Genomic DNA, 17,318 nt, shown 5'->3' with positions numbered 1-17,318 from the left:
AGCTTTCAGGCACAAAATGCCCTTCCTCAAGGGTGCACTTCCTGAGGAAGTGCATGTTGGGCCTTTAAGCTTGCGTAACATCTTTCCAAATTATAAACTTGGGCCAATAAATGACATTGGCAAAGAAATTCTGCTTCTAGAGTAAAATAGAGTTTGTTTTCCATCATTCTCAATCACTGTGACACTCTTATGAAAGTTATTTTCTGACATTCCATTAGTTGCAAAATCATTTGAAAGCTTGAAAGTAAAACTCCTGTCTCTACATAATGTTACTCTTACTCATTTCAAAGAGACCGATTTGACATTATTATTATTATTTTGTATTTGTTTCTTTGTTTCCTTACTGGCATTAACAGTGATGCCATGTGAGCTCTAAAAACACTGTTAAGTAATTGTAATTGTCTATAGAGAGGAATCTGAGTCCCCAGTTTCATATCTGGATCCAAAGTTTCCCTAGAGTGCTGTTCTGATTCAGAGTTTTGGTTCAGGCTTATCTTAAACTGTAGAGCCAAGAGAGAGAACAGAAGTGTTGTTTTGCAAATGGGTAGACAATAAAGAAATAGTCATTTTTGAGCCACTTCTTTGTTACATGAATCCTGTCAAAGGTAAACCTTGTCAGCCGTTCCTACTTGGCTTCATAACATGTTTGTACTGAAATTAATATTTTTCAGAAATGACCCTTTAGGGGATTGTACCCTGTAGGCGCTTTGGACACTCATGTGATTTGAATTATAACTGAATATTCATTGGTTTTATGAAATCCTTTGGGAGACCTTAAAAGATTTGATATGCTAAGGTATTACATTTTAAATCAGAACGGTTTGATGCTTGCCAACCATTGTGATCCCATTTTATTAAGATATATATTTTGTTTAGGGTGCCATAATATATAATATTACTAAATAACATTAATTTGTTTTTAAATGTGAATCTTGTCCCAGGTTGGTAGTGGTAGAGAATGATCTCTGTCTGCTTTCCACAGAAAAGTTATAGTGCAAACAGCAGGAGTTCAAACTTCTTCATGCTGCCAGTGTACCAGTGTACTTCAGTTCTAGTTCAGAGCAGGGTTAGTCTGACCACCTAGGCATTTACATTGTTTTTATCACTGTAACATTGAGTATCTTTGCCATATTAGTTTATAAATGCCAATATCAATCTATCTGTTTTTAAACTCAACTACCTTATAAAATTACTGGGGTGCTCTGGGAGGAGTGTTAAGGCAATATAAAAGTACATCCCTCTGACTTTGCTAGTGAAGGCGGGGAAAGATATACTAGAAGAGACTGCAGTGAATATTATAGTCCTATGATTCCTGGAACTGAGCTCTAGCTGTAGAACAGGGATGTCCAAGTCTAGGAGGCAACAGGAAAAGTCAATGAGACGGATCATGCCAGAACCAGAATAAACATGATTAGTTACGAAGGGCTAAATCCTATTTCACTTGTCATGCCTAAATGCTACATACATGGCCACATAACTGCCATTTTTTGGTATTTATAAATGGTTCAAGATTCTATTTCCCCCTGTGACAAAGTAGAATCATTCTGCATGAAATAAAATGAAAGAGGCTTCCACCTTTGCACCTAAGAGCCTGGTGGATAGTGCACCTGCCCAGAGAGCCAAAGAGATGGATTCTGGGTCCCCCTTATCCAGAAAGGGCTTGAAACTGCATATCCTGCTTCCCAGTAAAGTGCTCTAGCTACCAAGTCATGGGCACCTGTCTCGCCCTCCTCTTCAAGCTGGCCCACTCTATCTCACATTGAATACTCAGTGCATGAACAGCACTGGGACAGTTTCTGAGCCACAGTTCTTTGGCTTGTAATTCTCCTCTGGGCCCCACATATTTCCCTTGCTTGTCTGCTTTGTGGTCCAGCTATAAAAAAAAGACTGGAAAGAGGCTTGGGTGATGTCTAACCTGTAGTCTGGTGGCTAGAGAACTGGGCTGGAAAATAAAAGGTGCAGGTTCAACCCTGCTCTGGGTGATTGAGCAACTGCCCTAATCTCTAAGCTATTGGGTAAAAGATGGGAAGACCTTCTTTCCCCTCAAGCTGGTAGTTATGACTTTTCTGCAACAAAACCCTTCCCCTGCCTTACACAAGTACCTGCTTGATTCTGACTTTCCCAAACCATACCAGCTGGAGCACCACCCTACTGAGCCTACTCAGTAGGCCCATATAGGACCTATGCACACAGAGCTGAATTGCGAGCTGCTTGAAGATGTCAGAAATGGCAGTAATGTGGCTGTGCATGTGCCACGTAGGCATACAAAGTGAAACAGGATTTAGTCCCAAATGCCTGCTCATTGGAACAGAGTTGGGACAGCATTAGAGAATTCAACTCTGCCACCTGCCATTCTGAGAAGACAATTGTGCATATCCTGTTCATGAAGTTGAGAAAATACGTGTATTGGAAGTAACGCGTGGGTGAAATGAAACATCCTCAGGGTGCTAGCTGGATACATCCTCACCTGGGATGCCAGTTGTGCAGCAGCCCAAGTGAAAGCTGTAAGCCAAATCTTGCCCTCAGCTTCACCCATGCAATTGGAGTGAATGTAGATGGGACTGCACAAATGTAAATAGAAGCAAAATGTAATCCTGTATATTATGTAACTTCCTTGGTTTATTATGACAATTTTCTATGCAAACAGATACTCTGATCCTACAAGCCTTTATACTGGGTTTTAAGAGTGTTTGTGGATGCAGATATTCCTGTGCTATCACACAGAGGCTTATCAGAGGTGCAGTGTCCTGTGCCAGACACAGATTCTGCTATTTAGTGCTGAAATCTTTCGGAGGACGGGGCAATTCCCTCATGTTGAATTATTTGAGCAATACCACAATGTGCTTCTTCTTGGCCCTAGCTGATATCTGGGCATTGCTAAACCTTACAGTTTGTCTCTGATGAAATCAATGAGAGTTTCTAAAGCCAAAATGAAGAGGAACAGATTTACTTTATTTAATCACTAAAACACATAATATAAATTAATTCAGACCCATTGTGTTTAGAGCAATGAATTTCTTTTGCATGTTAACAGAACTGGGAAAATGTTCAGCATTATAAGGAGGAGGATTAGTGCCAACAGTTAATAAGCATTTTCTGTCCTTATTTTCTTCTCTGGTGTTTCATCCTGAGTTGGTTTTTGAGTTGGGCTAGGTTGTTGCTGGGGTGCACTCCACTCCAGGCAGAAATGAAGCTGTGTCAGCAACTGCTTTCTAGACAGTGTCGCTGACTGTTGCATTTTGGAGAGCCCTTTCACCCTACCTGGGACTAGTTTATATCTTCAGTTTGCAACATCTGAAATATGAAGTTATCCACACAATTTTAGAGGAAACCTCCCTGACACCCAACAAAGTCCTATTCCTTTCCTTGTTTCAGTAAAGAAGCAAAGAGCATGATAGCTCTTTACCAAAGCCCTGCTTCCCACAACTGACCTTAAAGGGAAAGAGTTGGGATACCTCAGGGAAATAAGGTAGGGCTTGTATTGTTCAAGGATAGACAGCATAAGCCCCAGAAGCATTTTTAAAGAAGAACCCCTGATAGTTACCAATCCTAAGACTCTTACTCAGTCTTTGCTCAGTCTTCACATAGGGAAAACTTTCTTTGTAGTCAGTGGGAGTTTGCCTTAGTAAGGACAGTGAAAACTGAATAAGGATGTCATGCTTTGGCCCAGAAAGAGGAGGGCAGAGATTAGCCATGGACAAACTAAAGAGAAGGCAAACCTCCAAACCAGAATGCCAAGCCTGGTTTTGTTTTAGCCTTAACTGCACTTTTTTGTTTGTGTAAAAACCTTTTTGTTGGAAATCAGTTTAACTTTAAGCTTCCTGAGAATAAAAGCCTGTGAGAAAGCTCTTCTCCTGCAAGGATCAGTTGTGAGACTACAGTTAGAGACTCTAGCTCTTATGGGCCCATATTTCTATGGATACTGCCCTCCATCTGGTCCTTGATAACAAAACCATCTGCATTTATTACAATTCCTCCACAGTGCTGCAGAATGAACCTACCTCAGACTGAACCAGGATTCAGGGCCAGATCCTGGGAGGGGTTGACAAGCTGCAGTTGATGCAGAAATCAACTGAAGTTATGGGCACTTTGTACCTTGCAGGACCAGCCCCTCATTTGGCAATAAATTCTGTCTTGGAATCAATCCTAGCTGACAGCTCCTGCTGACAAACTCGAAGAGTTTGTCTGTATTTCTCCTATTCCCTGCATAATGTGATTGTAGTACTGGTAACAATTCTTTACTCATGATTTTGCTCCTGAACACCCCGTCAAAAAAACCCCAACCAACCTTATATCTGATGTTTCACCACATAAATTAAGCTTATATTGTTCATCTACACACCCACAAGCACATTACGAATATATTACCCCAAAACCTTAATTTACAGATGGGGAAACAGAGGCAGAGACAGAGGGCCTGATATTAAATGGTTGTGAGCACCCACAAATACCATTAAAGGTAAATAAAATGTGCCTCTAATAATCAGGCCATGAGCAACTTGCCCTGACTTTGGTTTAAGCTTTTTCAGTATAAATGCTACAGTTTCAAGCACAGGATACGAACATCTGCCTAGAAAGCTTGAAGACCTGTGGTCAGTCAAGAAGTGCATCCAGCTCTACCCACCTAGGGGAAAACAGCTGCTTCAAAGCTTCCCTCTTCTGTCAGCGAGTGATATCCTCTGACAAACAGGATGAACAGGTTAAAGTGCTTCTTATGGAAAATGTGGACACCTACTCCATAAATGGAAAATCAAAGAGAGTCTAGATGGCGATTGTGGTGCAATTTTTCAGACGACACATTTTGAATGATTGCCCAGTTAGATCATTTAATGGTGATCTAAAATCAATCCATGCAGCTACCCCTGAACCAGCTGAATGGTTATCAAATTTAGATATTAATCTATGAATGCTGTAACCTTAAAATGTCATGCGAAAGAAAGAGAGGTGCTTCTTATCACCTCTGACCAAGTACTTTCTTCTGGCTGGAGATTTACACATCCACATTTACACATCCACATCCACTGGTTAACTGCTTAATAGGTTTTCCCACTAGGACATAATGAGCTGAACACAGATTATAACAGTGTCTGACCCTAACCAAATGAATGTGTGTGTAACAAGTCCATCAAAACTCCTCCATGATGAGTACCAGGTCCACCTCCTTCTCATTCCTTTGTAGTTTGTTTCATGTGTAAAAAAGTAGCTTCTCTCTGAGCCTGATTGAAATACCATATCACCAGTTAAAGATAAGAAAATACCAAATGAAGGGCAAGAAAATGCAACAATGTCTGGTTACAAGGTCTTTGCATAAAATCCTGTGAACAATTACCCTGCTGTCCACCCTCTTCGTGTCATGTGAAAGGAAGTACTATTGAATCATACAGTCATAGAACCACAGAAAACTAGGGTTGGAAGGGACCTCAGGCAGTCATCTAGTCCAATCCCCTGCTCAAACAGGACCATCCTGCTACATTTTGACTGGTCCTGTGTAACACCAGCTGATGATCCTGCCCCCATCTTCAATTCCAAGGAAAGCCTGTTCTACTTCTCTTACTGGGAAAGGAAATAGATACAACTACAGAGTGAGGGGTACCCTATAAATCACAGATTGATAGATTCATAGATGTTAGGGTTGGAAGGGACCTCAGCAGATCATTGAGTCTGACCCCCTGCCCTGAGCAGGAAAGAGCGCTGGGGTCAGACGACCCCAGCTAGGTGCCCGTACAGTCTCCTCCTGAAGACCCCCATGGTGGGGGAGAGCACCACCTCCCATTCCAGGTTCTGGCAACCCTTACTGCGAAGAAGTTCTTTCTAATGTCCAACCTAAATCTACTCTGTCAATTTGTGGCCATTGTTCCTAGATACTCCAAGTTACTCCAAGGGTTGCCCTAGTAAATAGAGCATCTCCTATTCCTTGCTGCCCTCCCCTGATGAATTCATAGGCAGCCACAAGATCACTTCTCAGCCTTCCCTTGCGAAGGCTGAAGAGATCCAGGTCCCTCAGTATCTCCTCGTAGGGCCTTGCCTGCAGGCCCCTAACCATACAAGTGGCCCTCCTCTGGACCCTCTCAAGATTCTCCGCATCCCTCTTGAAGTGCGACGCACGAAACTGGACGCAGTACTCCAGCTGCGGCCTCACCAGCGCCGCATAGAGGGGGAGCATCACCTCCCTGGACCTGTTCATCCTGCATCTGCTAATGCATGATAAAGTGAGGTCTGCCCTGTTGATCACTTTGTCACATTGTTGGTTCATGTTCATCCTGGAGTCAACTATGACTCCAAGATCCCTTTCTGCTGCTGTGCTTTATGTAGCAAATAAAGCCAGTTCCTGTGTATTTTGTTCTCACAGTCTCATGACCTTACAACGTCAAACAAAAATCTGGAATGCCATGTTGTGAGCGCTAGTATGATACACAAGAATTATATGCTGGACAGGCTGTTCCACTGCTAAATTGTCCTAATTTTCAACCTTTCCTTTTCTCATCACTGCTGCTGCTCCCTATTGCCTACAGAGAAAGTTTTGCATGTATCAGGTCTTCTAGAAATAATCACAATCATCTGCATTTAAATTGACATGTGGATACATAATTAAATGTGTTATAGTTTCAAAGCAGGTTGGGCAGGTAGCTTAGTGATTCCTTCTTGCCAAGCAGGAGTTTGTGGATCATTGCCTACGTCAGCACAGGCTATTGAGGGGGTCCTGCAGCCTGTACATCAGAACTTCCTGGTGGCTACACCTCTCTTTCCAGTTTCAACTTCTCACTCTATTACCAACAAGGACTAAGAGAAAATGCATTATGCTGCTCAACTACATCCGCTCAAACAGACTGAGGAGAAGTATTATTGTAGTGAATGCTAAATACTTGTGTAAGATGATAGGAAAAGGGCCAGCTTCTCAACTGGTATAATCTGATATAACTCCACTGAAATCAGTTGAACCATGATAATATACCTTGTCTGGAAATCTATCCAGTATCTTTGTTCTAATAGGTTTGCCCTCTGAACATTTTCCCAGAAACTATGGTTAAAATAACTAAGGTCAAGTTCCAGATTTATCTGGAAAGATAGGTGCTCATTGGAAGGATTTTTGCTTTGTTATTTGACAATAGCTTACTAGTTTCTCCTACCCCTGAGCCAAAATTTCTCTTTGCCTGAGAGAAGTAGTGACTAGCAGCCTGGTCTCCCATCCAGCTGCAGAGTGCAGACCAGACATGTGAAGGGTGCTGCGGGAAACAAGGCCATCTCCCAGAACAGTCTGCCGAGTGTAGTGAGAGCCTTCACATGTATCTTGTGCCAAATCCTGTATTTGAAAACACAATATGTTTCCTTTTTCACGCTGTGATCACAGCTGTTATTATTAAACATTCTCCAGGCATACAAAAATATAGGGTCAAAATCCGAAAGGCGCTGAGCAAGTGCCATTGACATCAGAGAGACGTGCAAGTGCAGAGTACAGTTCAAATCCTCTCAGAGGAAGCCACCACCATAGGTTGCAATGGGAACCAATTACAGAGGTCATTTTCAACAGGCTTTCTCATCCCACTGCTATCTTTATTTATCCAACAGTGTTTTCCATATCCCAGGCAACTGTGAGGGTATTTTGTTCATGTTAAAGGGAGTTATAAAAAGTGTTCTATACCAGTTCTTGCTGAATTAATCTCCAACGCTAAAAATAATGCAATGATTAAGAAAAAATTACGAAGCCAACAGGCAGTTCTTATCTATGGATGCTACTAAATCTGTTAAAAGTATGGGCAAAGCTCCCTGGTTATTTTCACCAGTGCTGTCAGAAGTCAGCAAATATCTAAGTTTAGGAGCCATTTTAATGCTGTATTCTTTCAGCTATCCCCTCTTGTCCTAAAAGACTTAGGGTGGAAGCCAACAGGCTTGGGCCAGACTAGGGTTCAGCAACGTTTTTGGGCAGAATGTCAAAAACACCCCAGCCCCAGTTTGTAAGATGTTGGCATGCCAGGGGCAGGTGGCGGGCAAGCCATGAGGGGTCTGACCCTTGTTTGTGGCAGTGCAGCCCCAGCCCCTTCCTGGCCATCTGCCGGGAGGTTCACGTGCACCCACTGCCAGCAACAAGCAGAGCTGGGGCTCCACAGACCTCAGTGCAGTGGTCTGCAGCCTCCCGGCTTCCTTCCACAGCTGCCGTCTGCCACAGAGCCCAGGCTGCTCACAGCAGGTGGTGGGCAGGCTGCAAGCCACTGCACTGAGGTCTGTGGAGCCTGGCTCTGCTTGTCGCTAGCAGCAGGTGCTCACGTGCCTCTGGGCACACAGTGAGGAAGCTGGGAGGGGCCCGATCCCTTTTGCAGTAGCACGGCTTGGGTCCCTTCCCCACCATCTGCCCTGAGGCATGCATACCAAGCAAAATGCCTCCATGTGCCATGCTCTGGCATGTGTGCCAGGAGTTGTCGACTCCTAGATTAGACTGATGCTGGTTGGTGCAGAACTGTTGTTCAGGGGGTGCAGAGCAGATGATGCTTGAAGAAATAACGGGTTTGAGGAGACAGCGACACTCAAAACTTTTATGCAACTACATCCTGGCATTTTGTATGCCCATTGGAATGGCAAACAAGCAACTGAGTCCCTGTGTGTACTAACCTGGGAACCAAGCCACCTGGATTGCAACAACATATCTCCAAGCCATTTCCTTCCTCCCTATTCCCTTCCTGGAGTATATCATCTCCACACTTCTTTGCCAGTTCCATCCTTTAAAACCTCATTCTGAAAAGAGGGTCACCGGCATGAACTGTTATGCTTGGGTAGAGTCCGAATTCAAATTGATAGCAGGATCAGTCCCTCAGGGTGTAAGCTCTTTAAGCCAGGGACCTGTATTTTATACATGGAGAGTGTAGGAAACTCAGGCTCTATGAAATAATAAAGAATGTTTTTATTGTGGGAAGTTTAACTTTCCTCTAAAAATTAAACCCCCAAAACTGATATTTTTGGCCAAAACCAAAAATAGAAATTTTAAAAAATCAGTTTTAAGGGAAAAAATTGTTTTCACTGAAAATCCTACTTTTCATAAAAAAGATTTTATTGAACAAATTTTAAATAATAACAACAACAACAACCGTCCCAGGATAATTCAGGTTTAAACACAGGCAACCTAGCTGGGAACTTCTGTTTCTTGAACGCTGCTGTTGTGTGGGATTGTATTTCCTTAGTCTTATTTTCTCTGAGTGAAGCAGGCAATATCACTACCAGCTCTAGTGAGCACACTTTTCCACCATCTGCTCACTTTTCTACCATGGTCTTTTTCTGCCACAGCTTGGGCTTGTTGACCTTCCAGGTGTATTGCAAAACCCAGTTTTGCATGCTGGAGTTTGAAAGGTGATGTGCTCAGGATGGGCAAGGATTATTAGTGAGTAAGGGGTGGCCGAATAGGATTATTATGACTTTTGTTGATGGGTAATAATATTAAGCTATATAGTCTTGATTAAGACAATGCATGTTTTGTTGAGTTTGGAAGGGAACTTCGTTGCATTTTAATAGGCACAGTGCCTATTTGACTAAACTGAACCAACTGACTGAAACAGTCACACTTGAAAAAGTTATTTGTAGCAATGTTATCCTAGTGAAGCAGTTGCTTTCTAATAAGCCTGGACATTTCTTAGGAAAGATGAAGTGATGTCTAATCCAGAAGTCTCATGTATCTAAAAGGCATAAGCGCCTTCTGAAGAACACCTAAATGTAACAATTGAACTGTAAGGCCTGATACCCAGGAGCTGCTGATATGAACTCCGAAAGCTCTATTAGATATTGTAAACTCATTTCCTTTATCAGCAGCTAATTCAGAACAGGAAGAAAGGGTGACTGCCACACAGCCTTTAGGAAGCTTGACTGTATTCAGGAATTCCCCCGAAGTATTACTATCCAGAGGGCCTTGAGCAATACACAGAGTATCGGCCAGATCCTAACACCCTTATCAGGCTTTACTCACACATATTCACTGACAGCAATTAAATTAACCCTGTGATTTATCATGGTTGTTGCAAGATTTAGCTGTATTTTAAACATGTTGTTGATAGTGCTGAAGCACAGAATTGGGAGTCAGGAATCAAGGGCTCTCCTCTAAGGTCTCTGAGATCCTGAGCCAGAAGTCTTTTAACTTCTGTGGCTATTTACGTAACTGCAAAACAGGAATGAAAGCACTCTTCGATCTGATGTTAGTGTTAAACTTACCCTACCTTTTTACAGGACTTGCACTTTCTCCTGAAGCATTTGGGACTGGCTACTGTCAGAACCAGGATACTGGACTACATGAGCAATTGTTCTGATACAGCAAGCATTTCTAGGAAACATTTGTAAAAATGCAAAAGGCATTAAGTGTCTTTGATTAAAGTACTACATACATGGAAAGTATTTCATTTTCATGGTTAAAAAAATACTTGAGATTCATGTAAATATAAATTAGGTTGCCTTTGCCTCTCTTCCCCTCGTCTAGAGAAATCACAGTATCATAGATAATTGAGGTTGGAAAGGATGTCAGGAGGTCATTTAGTATAACCACCTGCTCAAAGATGAACCATCCCCAACGACCTCATTCCAGCTAGACTAAATAATTCCAGCCAGTTTTATAGTTACTAAAAAGTTTTCTAGTCATTCTACTTTGCAGAACAAACCTAGAAAACATCATGATGATTGAGAAGAAAATTAAATCAAGTGGACTTTTGAAGTGTAAACATATAATAAGGTTATTAACATTAAGAATGTGATCATTGTTTCATTGCAAAACATAAATTCACTTAATAGAAAGTGCAAGAATTTCTTGGGGTGATATCTTTTATTGAAGCAACTACATAGTTGGTTCAATAAAAGATATCACTCTTAAAAAAATCCTGCCTCTCGCATAATTTCTGGACCATCACAGCTACAACATCATTCTTTAATGGAAAGCAGAGCTCATCTTGAGGGGAAAAAAAAAGATACCAAAAGTAGTGAGAAAGACTGGCATTTTCAGGAAGAAGAGAGAATTATCCAACGGACACTCTAGAAAGACACGTTTAAACTAGCCTTTTCTGTGTCTCCTCTGGCCTGCTGCCAGAGGTGGGAGAGAAATGTGGGTGATCGCTTTTAAAAAGACAAATATTCAGTGAGATTACAAGAAAGAAATGGGCTTACTGAAACAGCAGCCCGTGGTTAACAAATATAGCGCTACTTGGTAGAAAGCAACTCCCTTTCACCCATGGGGAACCCGGGGCATTGTTCATACTACGGTTCTCCAGATCCTGCCTTCACAGTAATGCCCCTCGGCTGGGTGGTAGTTGGAGATTCCTGCCCCCTAGGTGTTAATGAGAATCCCAGCAGCGGCTCTGCTCCAGCTGCTTTAGGCTGAGATAAATTACAGCTTCATACTGTTTACACATTTAAAGGGCGTTTACTAACTTCACACTAGGGACTTGGAAATGCCCTTTCCCACTGAGACTCCCTCATTAATAATGTTGCACCTGTTAACTCCTTCATTGCTGCTATTCTTTACTGTATATAGTGGTAAGGACTCCACACAGTGCACAGACCCAGAGAATTCAGATTTCCCCCATGATAGGAGTAAATAGGCTACACTTCCCTGTAACCCTCACATTTACAGACATGAGATAGGTTTGTTATTAGATGGCTTCCTGGCCAAGCAAAGCAGTGACACAAAACAGTCTAACTCTAATTTATTGGTTCAGCCACTTTTACAGCTGTTTGGTGTCACTGGGATGGCACAAAGCAGCCACAGCATACTGATGAACCTGATCCATGCAGTTTGATTCTCTTCTCCCTGCTACTACATCTGCTACACCCATACACTTCCATGGACTTTACTGGGAGGCTCCTGATTTACTCTCATGTGAGTTGGATCAGAGTCAGGCTCAGAAGACTGATTTTTTCTTACCATCGCCTTTGAAGACTTGGGATTTGGTGTACACAAACAGCAATAATGATTAATTCAAATAAGTCACTTTTTACACAAGGCTAGAAAACTGTGAGCCTATAAAAAGTTTTTGTGTAGTGAATACACCCAGAGTACAGAGACAACCCTATCCCTTTGCAGTCCTTCCTTTCCTGCTTATTAAATCTTCCTAGTATACCCATAAATTCCTTTGACCATGGATTCAATTTCCTAACACAATCACAATTAAATCCTAATATTATGCTGCATAAAAGCTATTCTACTATGTTCTACAGAATTATCTTTGGTAGCAAAACATTTGAGCCTTGCAGCTGAAAGAACAGTCCAATAAAGAGCATGCTTACGCAGCTTTGTTCATGCAATTATGACCATTGTATCACAGGTACACACTAACAACAGAAAAACTGAACTACAGGGCACCAAGGAACTCATTTCACACAACCATCTTTTGTTTGTGTTTTAAATTACAGCTGTGTTATGCAAATCTGCTGGTTTCAGTCACAGGACTGATTTTCATAAACTAAAGCCCAGCCACAGGCCTAGTAAGTGCTTCCCCGCAAAGCACCTGCCTTCTAAGATTTTTAAAAATTATTCTCATCAGTAAAAGGCAAAAGTGCATATACTTCACGAGAAGTTTATTTAAACTTCAGCAGCCAATTTATTAATATAATTTATCATCTTCAAAATGCAGAAATCAGTGTAGCCTAAAATATTTTCCACAAGGGTCGAAAGACCTTCCATAAGCTCATCAGGAATAAAAATTACTATAAAAAAAGAACAGCACCATCATGTTTTCAGATGGAAATGTATACATGGAAATATGTACATGTGTATAGATTTGTAATAGACTTCACATGCCTCCATATATACAATGGGCCAGATCCTCAGGCGGTATAAATTAGTACAGTTCCAATGACAGCAAGAAAACAAGACTGATTTACACGAGCAGAAGATCTAGTTCTGTACGATCTCACGTATGGCTGAATGAAAGATTCCTGGTCTCCACTGAGGGCCATCATGCCTGTAGCATGCTCTTTTGATTCACGCCGCTTTGGGATATTTCTGGAAGGAAGCCCACATTTTACTAACAAAGAATCTAGCTTTCCTATATATACCAACATCAGTAATGTTTCCACAGTTAAGAAAACCTTATGACTTCAATGCAAAAGATGGATTTGATATCTAGTTTGTCTGTTTGCCCATCTCTCTATCTGTCTTCCACCATGCATAGTGCCCACCTTGATAGCCCGGCGTGACACAACCTGTGTATTGCAAGGTGAAGTGTCTGAGCACAAAGGAGATGCGTGCCTCGACCAAAAACTAAAAGAGCTGGCAGGCGTCATCCAAGCTGGCCCCTGTATGCTGGTTCCTGCAGCAATTCAGGGTTATCATCTCAACTTGGTCCAGCAGGAAACTGACCAAGTAGATCCTGCTCCCCTCAGCTCCTGGGTGGCACAGAGGAGATCTATGTTGTCTCAGAGAAGTCCAAGCCTAGCACATCGCAGAGGATGCTACAGGTGGCAAAGAGCAGCTGCAGCCAGGGGCAAATCAAGGCAGTTACTATGGAAGAGTGTCTCCTCCACCACCTCCCCACAGAAGGCACAGGCTGCTGATGCCACAGATCTAAGTGACAGACAAATGTGACCACATGAAGGGCACTGAATTTTATAATAAACATTTAAAAATTCACCTGTCTCTGCCCAATTCATCAAAAGTGCAGAGAAAATATGTGCACATTTACAATATAGAACTCTGCTCAAATGTAGACTTGACATGTACAGAGCAATAGCTGAACAAACATTGTACGAAGAACATATGTCTGTAACTTGTATTCATTTTAAATGATCTTAACTGCATTAATTTTCTGAAGGGAGAGGGCTTAGTCAGCCAAAGAATTGCAGCGACTTGCCAGTACTTTTCTTTGTTATTATTCTTGATGTTCAAGAAGAAGACTAAGAAATCAAATGCTCCTTAAAGCCACATCTGATTATGATTTAAGAAAAGGACAAATGAATTGTTCAGAGATGCTGCACAGCGTTTTTCCTATCAGCAGAGTTGCAGATATTTTGGAAGATGGGACAAGTGAGATGTAATTTCTGTGTAAACAATTGGATTAAATACTCACAAATGAGAAATGCACTAGGGAAAAGTTTCCCTCCTGCTTTAGTCGGGCTTTGGTGGCGTAGTTTCAGAGTAACTCCCTAGTTAAAGTTGAATCAATGTAACGGGGCAACTGAATCATGTCCAGTGGCTTGTGTATGGTCATTCAAAGGGATTTGAAACATAAATAAATAATACGGCATAAAGCCCTTTCAGTAGCCCTCAGCTAGTATAAATCAGCATAGCTCCAAAGACTTCAGCATAGCTCAGCCAGTTTACATCACCTGAGAACCCGCAGCAGGACTGGCAAGTGCTAAAAGATACGCTCTGCTGAGAAGTGCTCTGCTGAAAGATGTTGTGATTAAATAATGTTAAATGTTAACAAGTCTTAACAGGTGAACATGAGATAGTTGAGTCTCACCCTAGTCTCTGGTGGGTACAAAACTGCCCATATGTGCTGTAAGACAAGTCCCTGGCTAGAAGACCCTAGGGACTAGACCGGTGGGGCATTCCCGTATTCCTAGGGAAGTATGTGTGGTGGTGGAGAACAAAACCAGTGAAGAGGGCGTTCTGCGGGTTAGGTTAGAGCTGTGCTGGAAGCTGGGTGAGAGACAAAAGTGGAAGTCCCTTCAGGACAGGGTGAATTAGCTCAGAGGTGCAGGCGGGTGAGGAAGCTTAGGACTGCAGATATGCTAGCAGCCAGGATTAAGGGGCACTGCCAGGGCTGGGATGGATCAGGACCAGAATACAAGGGGGTGCCGCAGACCAGGACTGAAGTGTGTGACCAGAGCTGTGTGGGATCCCAAGGCTAAAATAACAGGCCTGCCACAGGTTAGGAAGAGGAGCTTTGCGGAAGCGGTGGGGGTCATAAACTGAAACAGTGAGAGGCCCCCAGAACTGTCTGTGCCCACCTTACACTGGCGTAACCGTAGCTGGTGCCCTGGCCTTCTTGAACATCAAATCCACCCTGACAAGGGAAAGACGTTGAAACAGGTGAAACCTTGATACCTTCTACAGAAAAGCACCCCTGAATGCATTACCCCCCTTTCAAGGTGACAGCGACCTTTTGCCTGTCAGTTGAGGACCGGCCTCTGGGGACTCGAGGACTCTTGCTTAGGGGCTAAGCCCGGGTCTCGGCATCGCTGACAGCCGAGCGCGTCTGCATATCTGCCTCCGAAGGTGCAAAAGGATCATTCCCCAAGCACACCGCTGTTTCTCCCGTCAGCCGTGCCCTGACTCAAGTTATTAGCTACCGGCGGCGTTACCGGCAGGGACGGTGCTTCTGCACGAGACAGAAATGACAGGAGGGCACCAGCCGCACCCCGGCCCCGCTTCCCTCCCCCCGCATCGCGCACAACCGCACCAGCCCCCCCCCCCCCCCATCTCGCATCGAGTCAGCTCGGAAAAGCCGCGGGCGCCCGCGCCGCCCCGGAGAAACGGCCCGATGGCCGGGGCCGTCCGCGGGGCGCGAGCCGGGGCCGGGCTCTTCCGTGTGCGTCGGCGGGGCCGCGGAGCGGGTGCGGGAGCCCCGGGACGGCAGCGCGCCTCGCCCCTCTCCCCGGAGCCCGCGCGCGGACTTACCCACGCACTCGTTGGCCTCGCGGGCCGTGGCGCGCTGCCAGGGCCGGTCGTAGTGGAAGGGCTTGCAGCGGTCGCACTCGGGGCCGGCCGTGTTGTGCTTGCAGTCGCACACCAGGCTGTCGTCGCGGTCGCGCACGCAGCGGGACGCGTGGCCGTTGCACTTGCAGCGCCCGCCCACCTGCAGGTCGGACACGGCGTAGAAGTAGGAGTCGCGGGCCAGCTCGGAGTCGTCCTCGTTCTCGTCGCCGAAGGTGTGCAGGCGGCTGAAGGTCACGCGGATGTCGGTGGCCGTGACCCAGTCCTGCAGCACGGGCGAGTTGTCGAAGTCGTGGGCCGAGGGGCGGCCGTCCAGGGTGCTGAAGGCGATGAGGCCGCCGGCCAGCGGGCGCACGTCGCTGTGCGAGTCGGTGCAGACGGCCTCCTGCTCGTTCTGCTTGGTGATGGCGGCGCGCGGCGGGCGGCCGTACATCTTGCGGCACTGCGTGGAGTAGAACTGGAAGGGCACCCAGGAGCGGCCGTAGTCCATGGACTTGTAGATGGCCATGGACTCGGGGCGCGGCGAGCAGAACTGCAGGCTCACGTAGGTCACCTCGAACTTCTTGCCCAGCGCCAGCGTGAGCGTCACGTTGTGCGGGTGCTGCACGAAGCTCTCGGACTGCCAGCACGTGAGGTTGTGCGGGTTGTTGAGGTCGGTGAGGAAGGCGGGCGGGTGGGCGCGCCGGGGCTCGGACGCGTTGCACAGGTGGCAGGTGCGGAGCCGCTCCTCGCCCTTCTCGCTCAGCACGCAGTAGCGGGCCGGCGGGCGGCCGCACGTGCTGGACGCCCGCACCTCCTTGCCGAAGGCGGAGTTGACGAAGTCCGGGATGCAGCGGCGCGGCAGGCCGTGCTCGTCGTAGCAGGGGTCGGGCTGCGCCGTCTGCACCGCGAACATGTTGAGGCCGTAGTAGCCGCCCTCCGCCAGGCACGCCAGGGACACCAGCGCCACCAGAGCCCCGCAGCACCGCGCCGACATCCTCTCGCCGGACCTGGGGGCACAGAGGGAGAGAGGGGTGAAGGCGGCGGGCCGGGCCTCACAGGACGGGCGGCGGCGGCGGCGGCGGCGGCGGCGGCGGCGGCAGGGGCCGTGGCGGGGCCGGGCGCCTCCTGCCTCCTGCGCTGCCTGTGGCGGAGTGAGCGGCGCTCCCCGCTCCGCCGGAGCCTGAGGTCATCCTACGGCAGTGACACGCTGCCCGCGCGGGAACGGAACAACGACATCCACTGGCGGCTCGGCGGCAGGAGCCGGCCCGGCCCGGCACAGCCGCGGCGCCGCGGGGGGAGCGCGGGGGCGGCGCCGCCGTCCGGGCCGCCGAGAGGGGCGAGCCCGGCCCGGGCCCGGAGGGGGCGGCCGCGGCGGGAGGGGCCAGGGGAGGGGCCTGCTCGGGCCCGGGGCAGCTGCCGAGGGCCTTCCCTCCCCGGGCCCGCAAGTCCCGCCGGCTCCGGGAAGCCGCCCGCCTCCCGTCTGGCCGGCTATGCGCTGCTTAAAAACCGTCGGGGCGAGGGGCGAGGGCCTCGACTTGTGTCCGCCTGAGGTCTTCTGCCACCCCCGAGCCGGAGCAGAGCCGCGGGGGCGGAGGTCCCTCGGAAGTGAGCGGGGCCTGTGGCCGCCAGGGGCCCGGCTCCGGGGGCCGGCCCGCCCGCCGAGGCAGGAGGCCGCCCGGCCGCTGGAAGTCTTCTCCCGCCGGGGGCAGGTCCCCGC

At 46.5% G+C, this 17,318-nt stretch overlaps 1 protein-coding gene across 3 annotated transcripts in view; it reads right to left on the bottom strand.

Annotated features, from left to right (window-relative positions):
• Positions 1 to 17,318, bottom strand: part of LOC149858820 (netrin-1) — a 246,650-nt gene that overhangs the window by 215,486 nt on the left and 13,846 nt on the right. For 2 of the 3 annotated variants that reach the window (XM_090060556.1, XM_090060558.1), the window contains exon 1: positions 15,584 to 16,733. In XM_090060556.1, coding sequence (XP_089916682.1) covers positions 15,584 to 16,595 — 1,012 coding nt within the window. In that variant the 5' untranslated portion in view covers positions 16,596 to 16,733. Of the gene's footprint in view, positions 1 to 15,583; positions 16,734 to 17,318 lie in introns of those variants that run through there. The other variant, XM_090060557.1, reaches the window with a different exon arrangement.

Source organism: Crocodylus siamensis, chromosome 8 (genome assembly GCF_052110815.1).
Source record: "Crocodylus siamensis isolate JL-2025a chromosome 8, ASM5211081v1, whole genome shotgun sequence".
Lineage (NCBI taxonomy): Eukaryota > Metazoa > Chordata > Crocodylia > Crocodylidae > Crocodylus > Crocodylus siamensis.
This window is presented reverse-complemented; position numbering and strand designations above follow the sequence as displayed.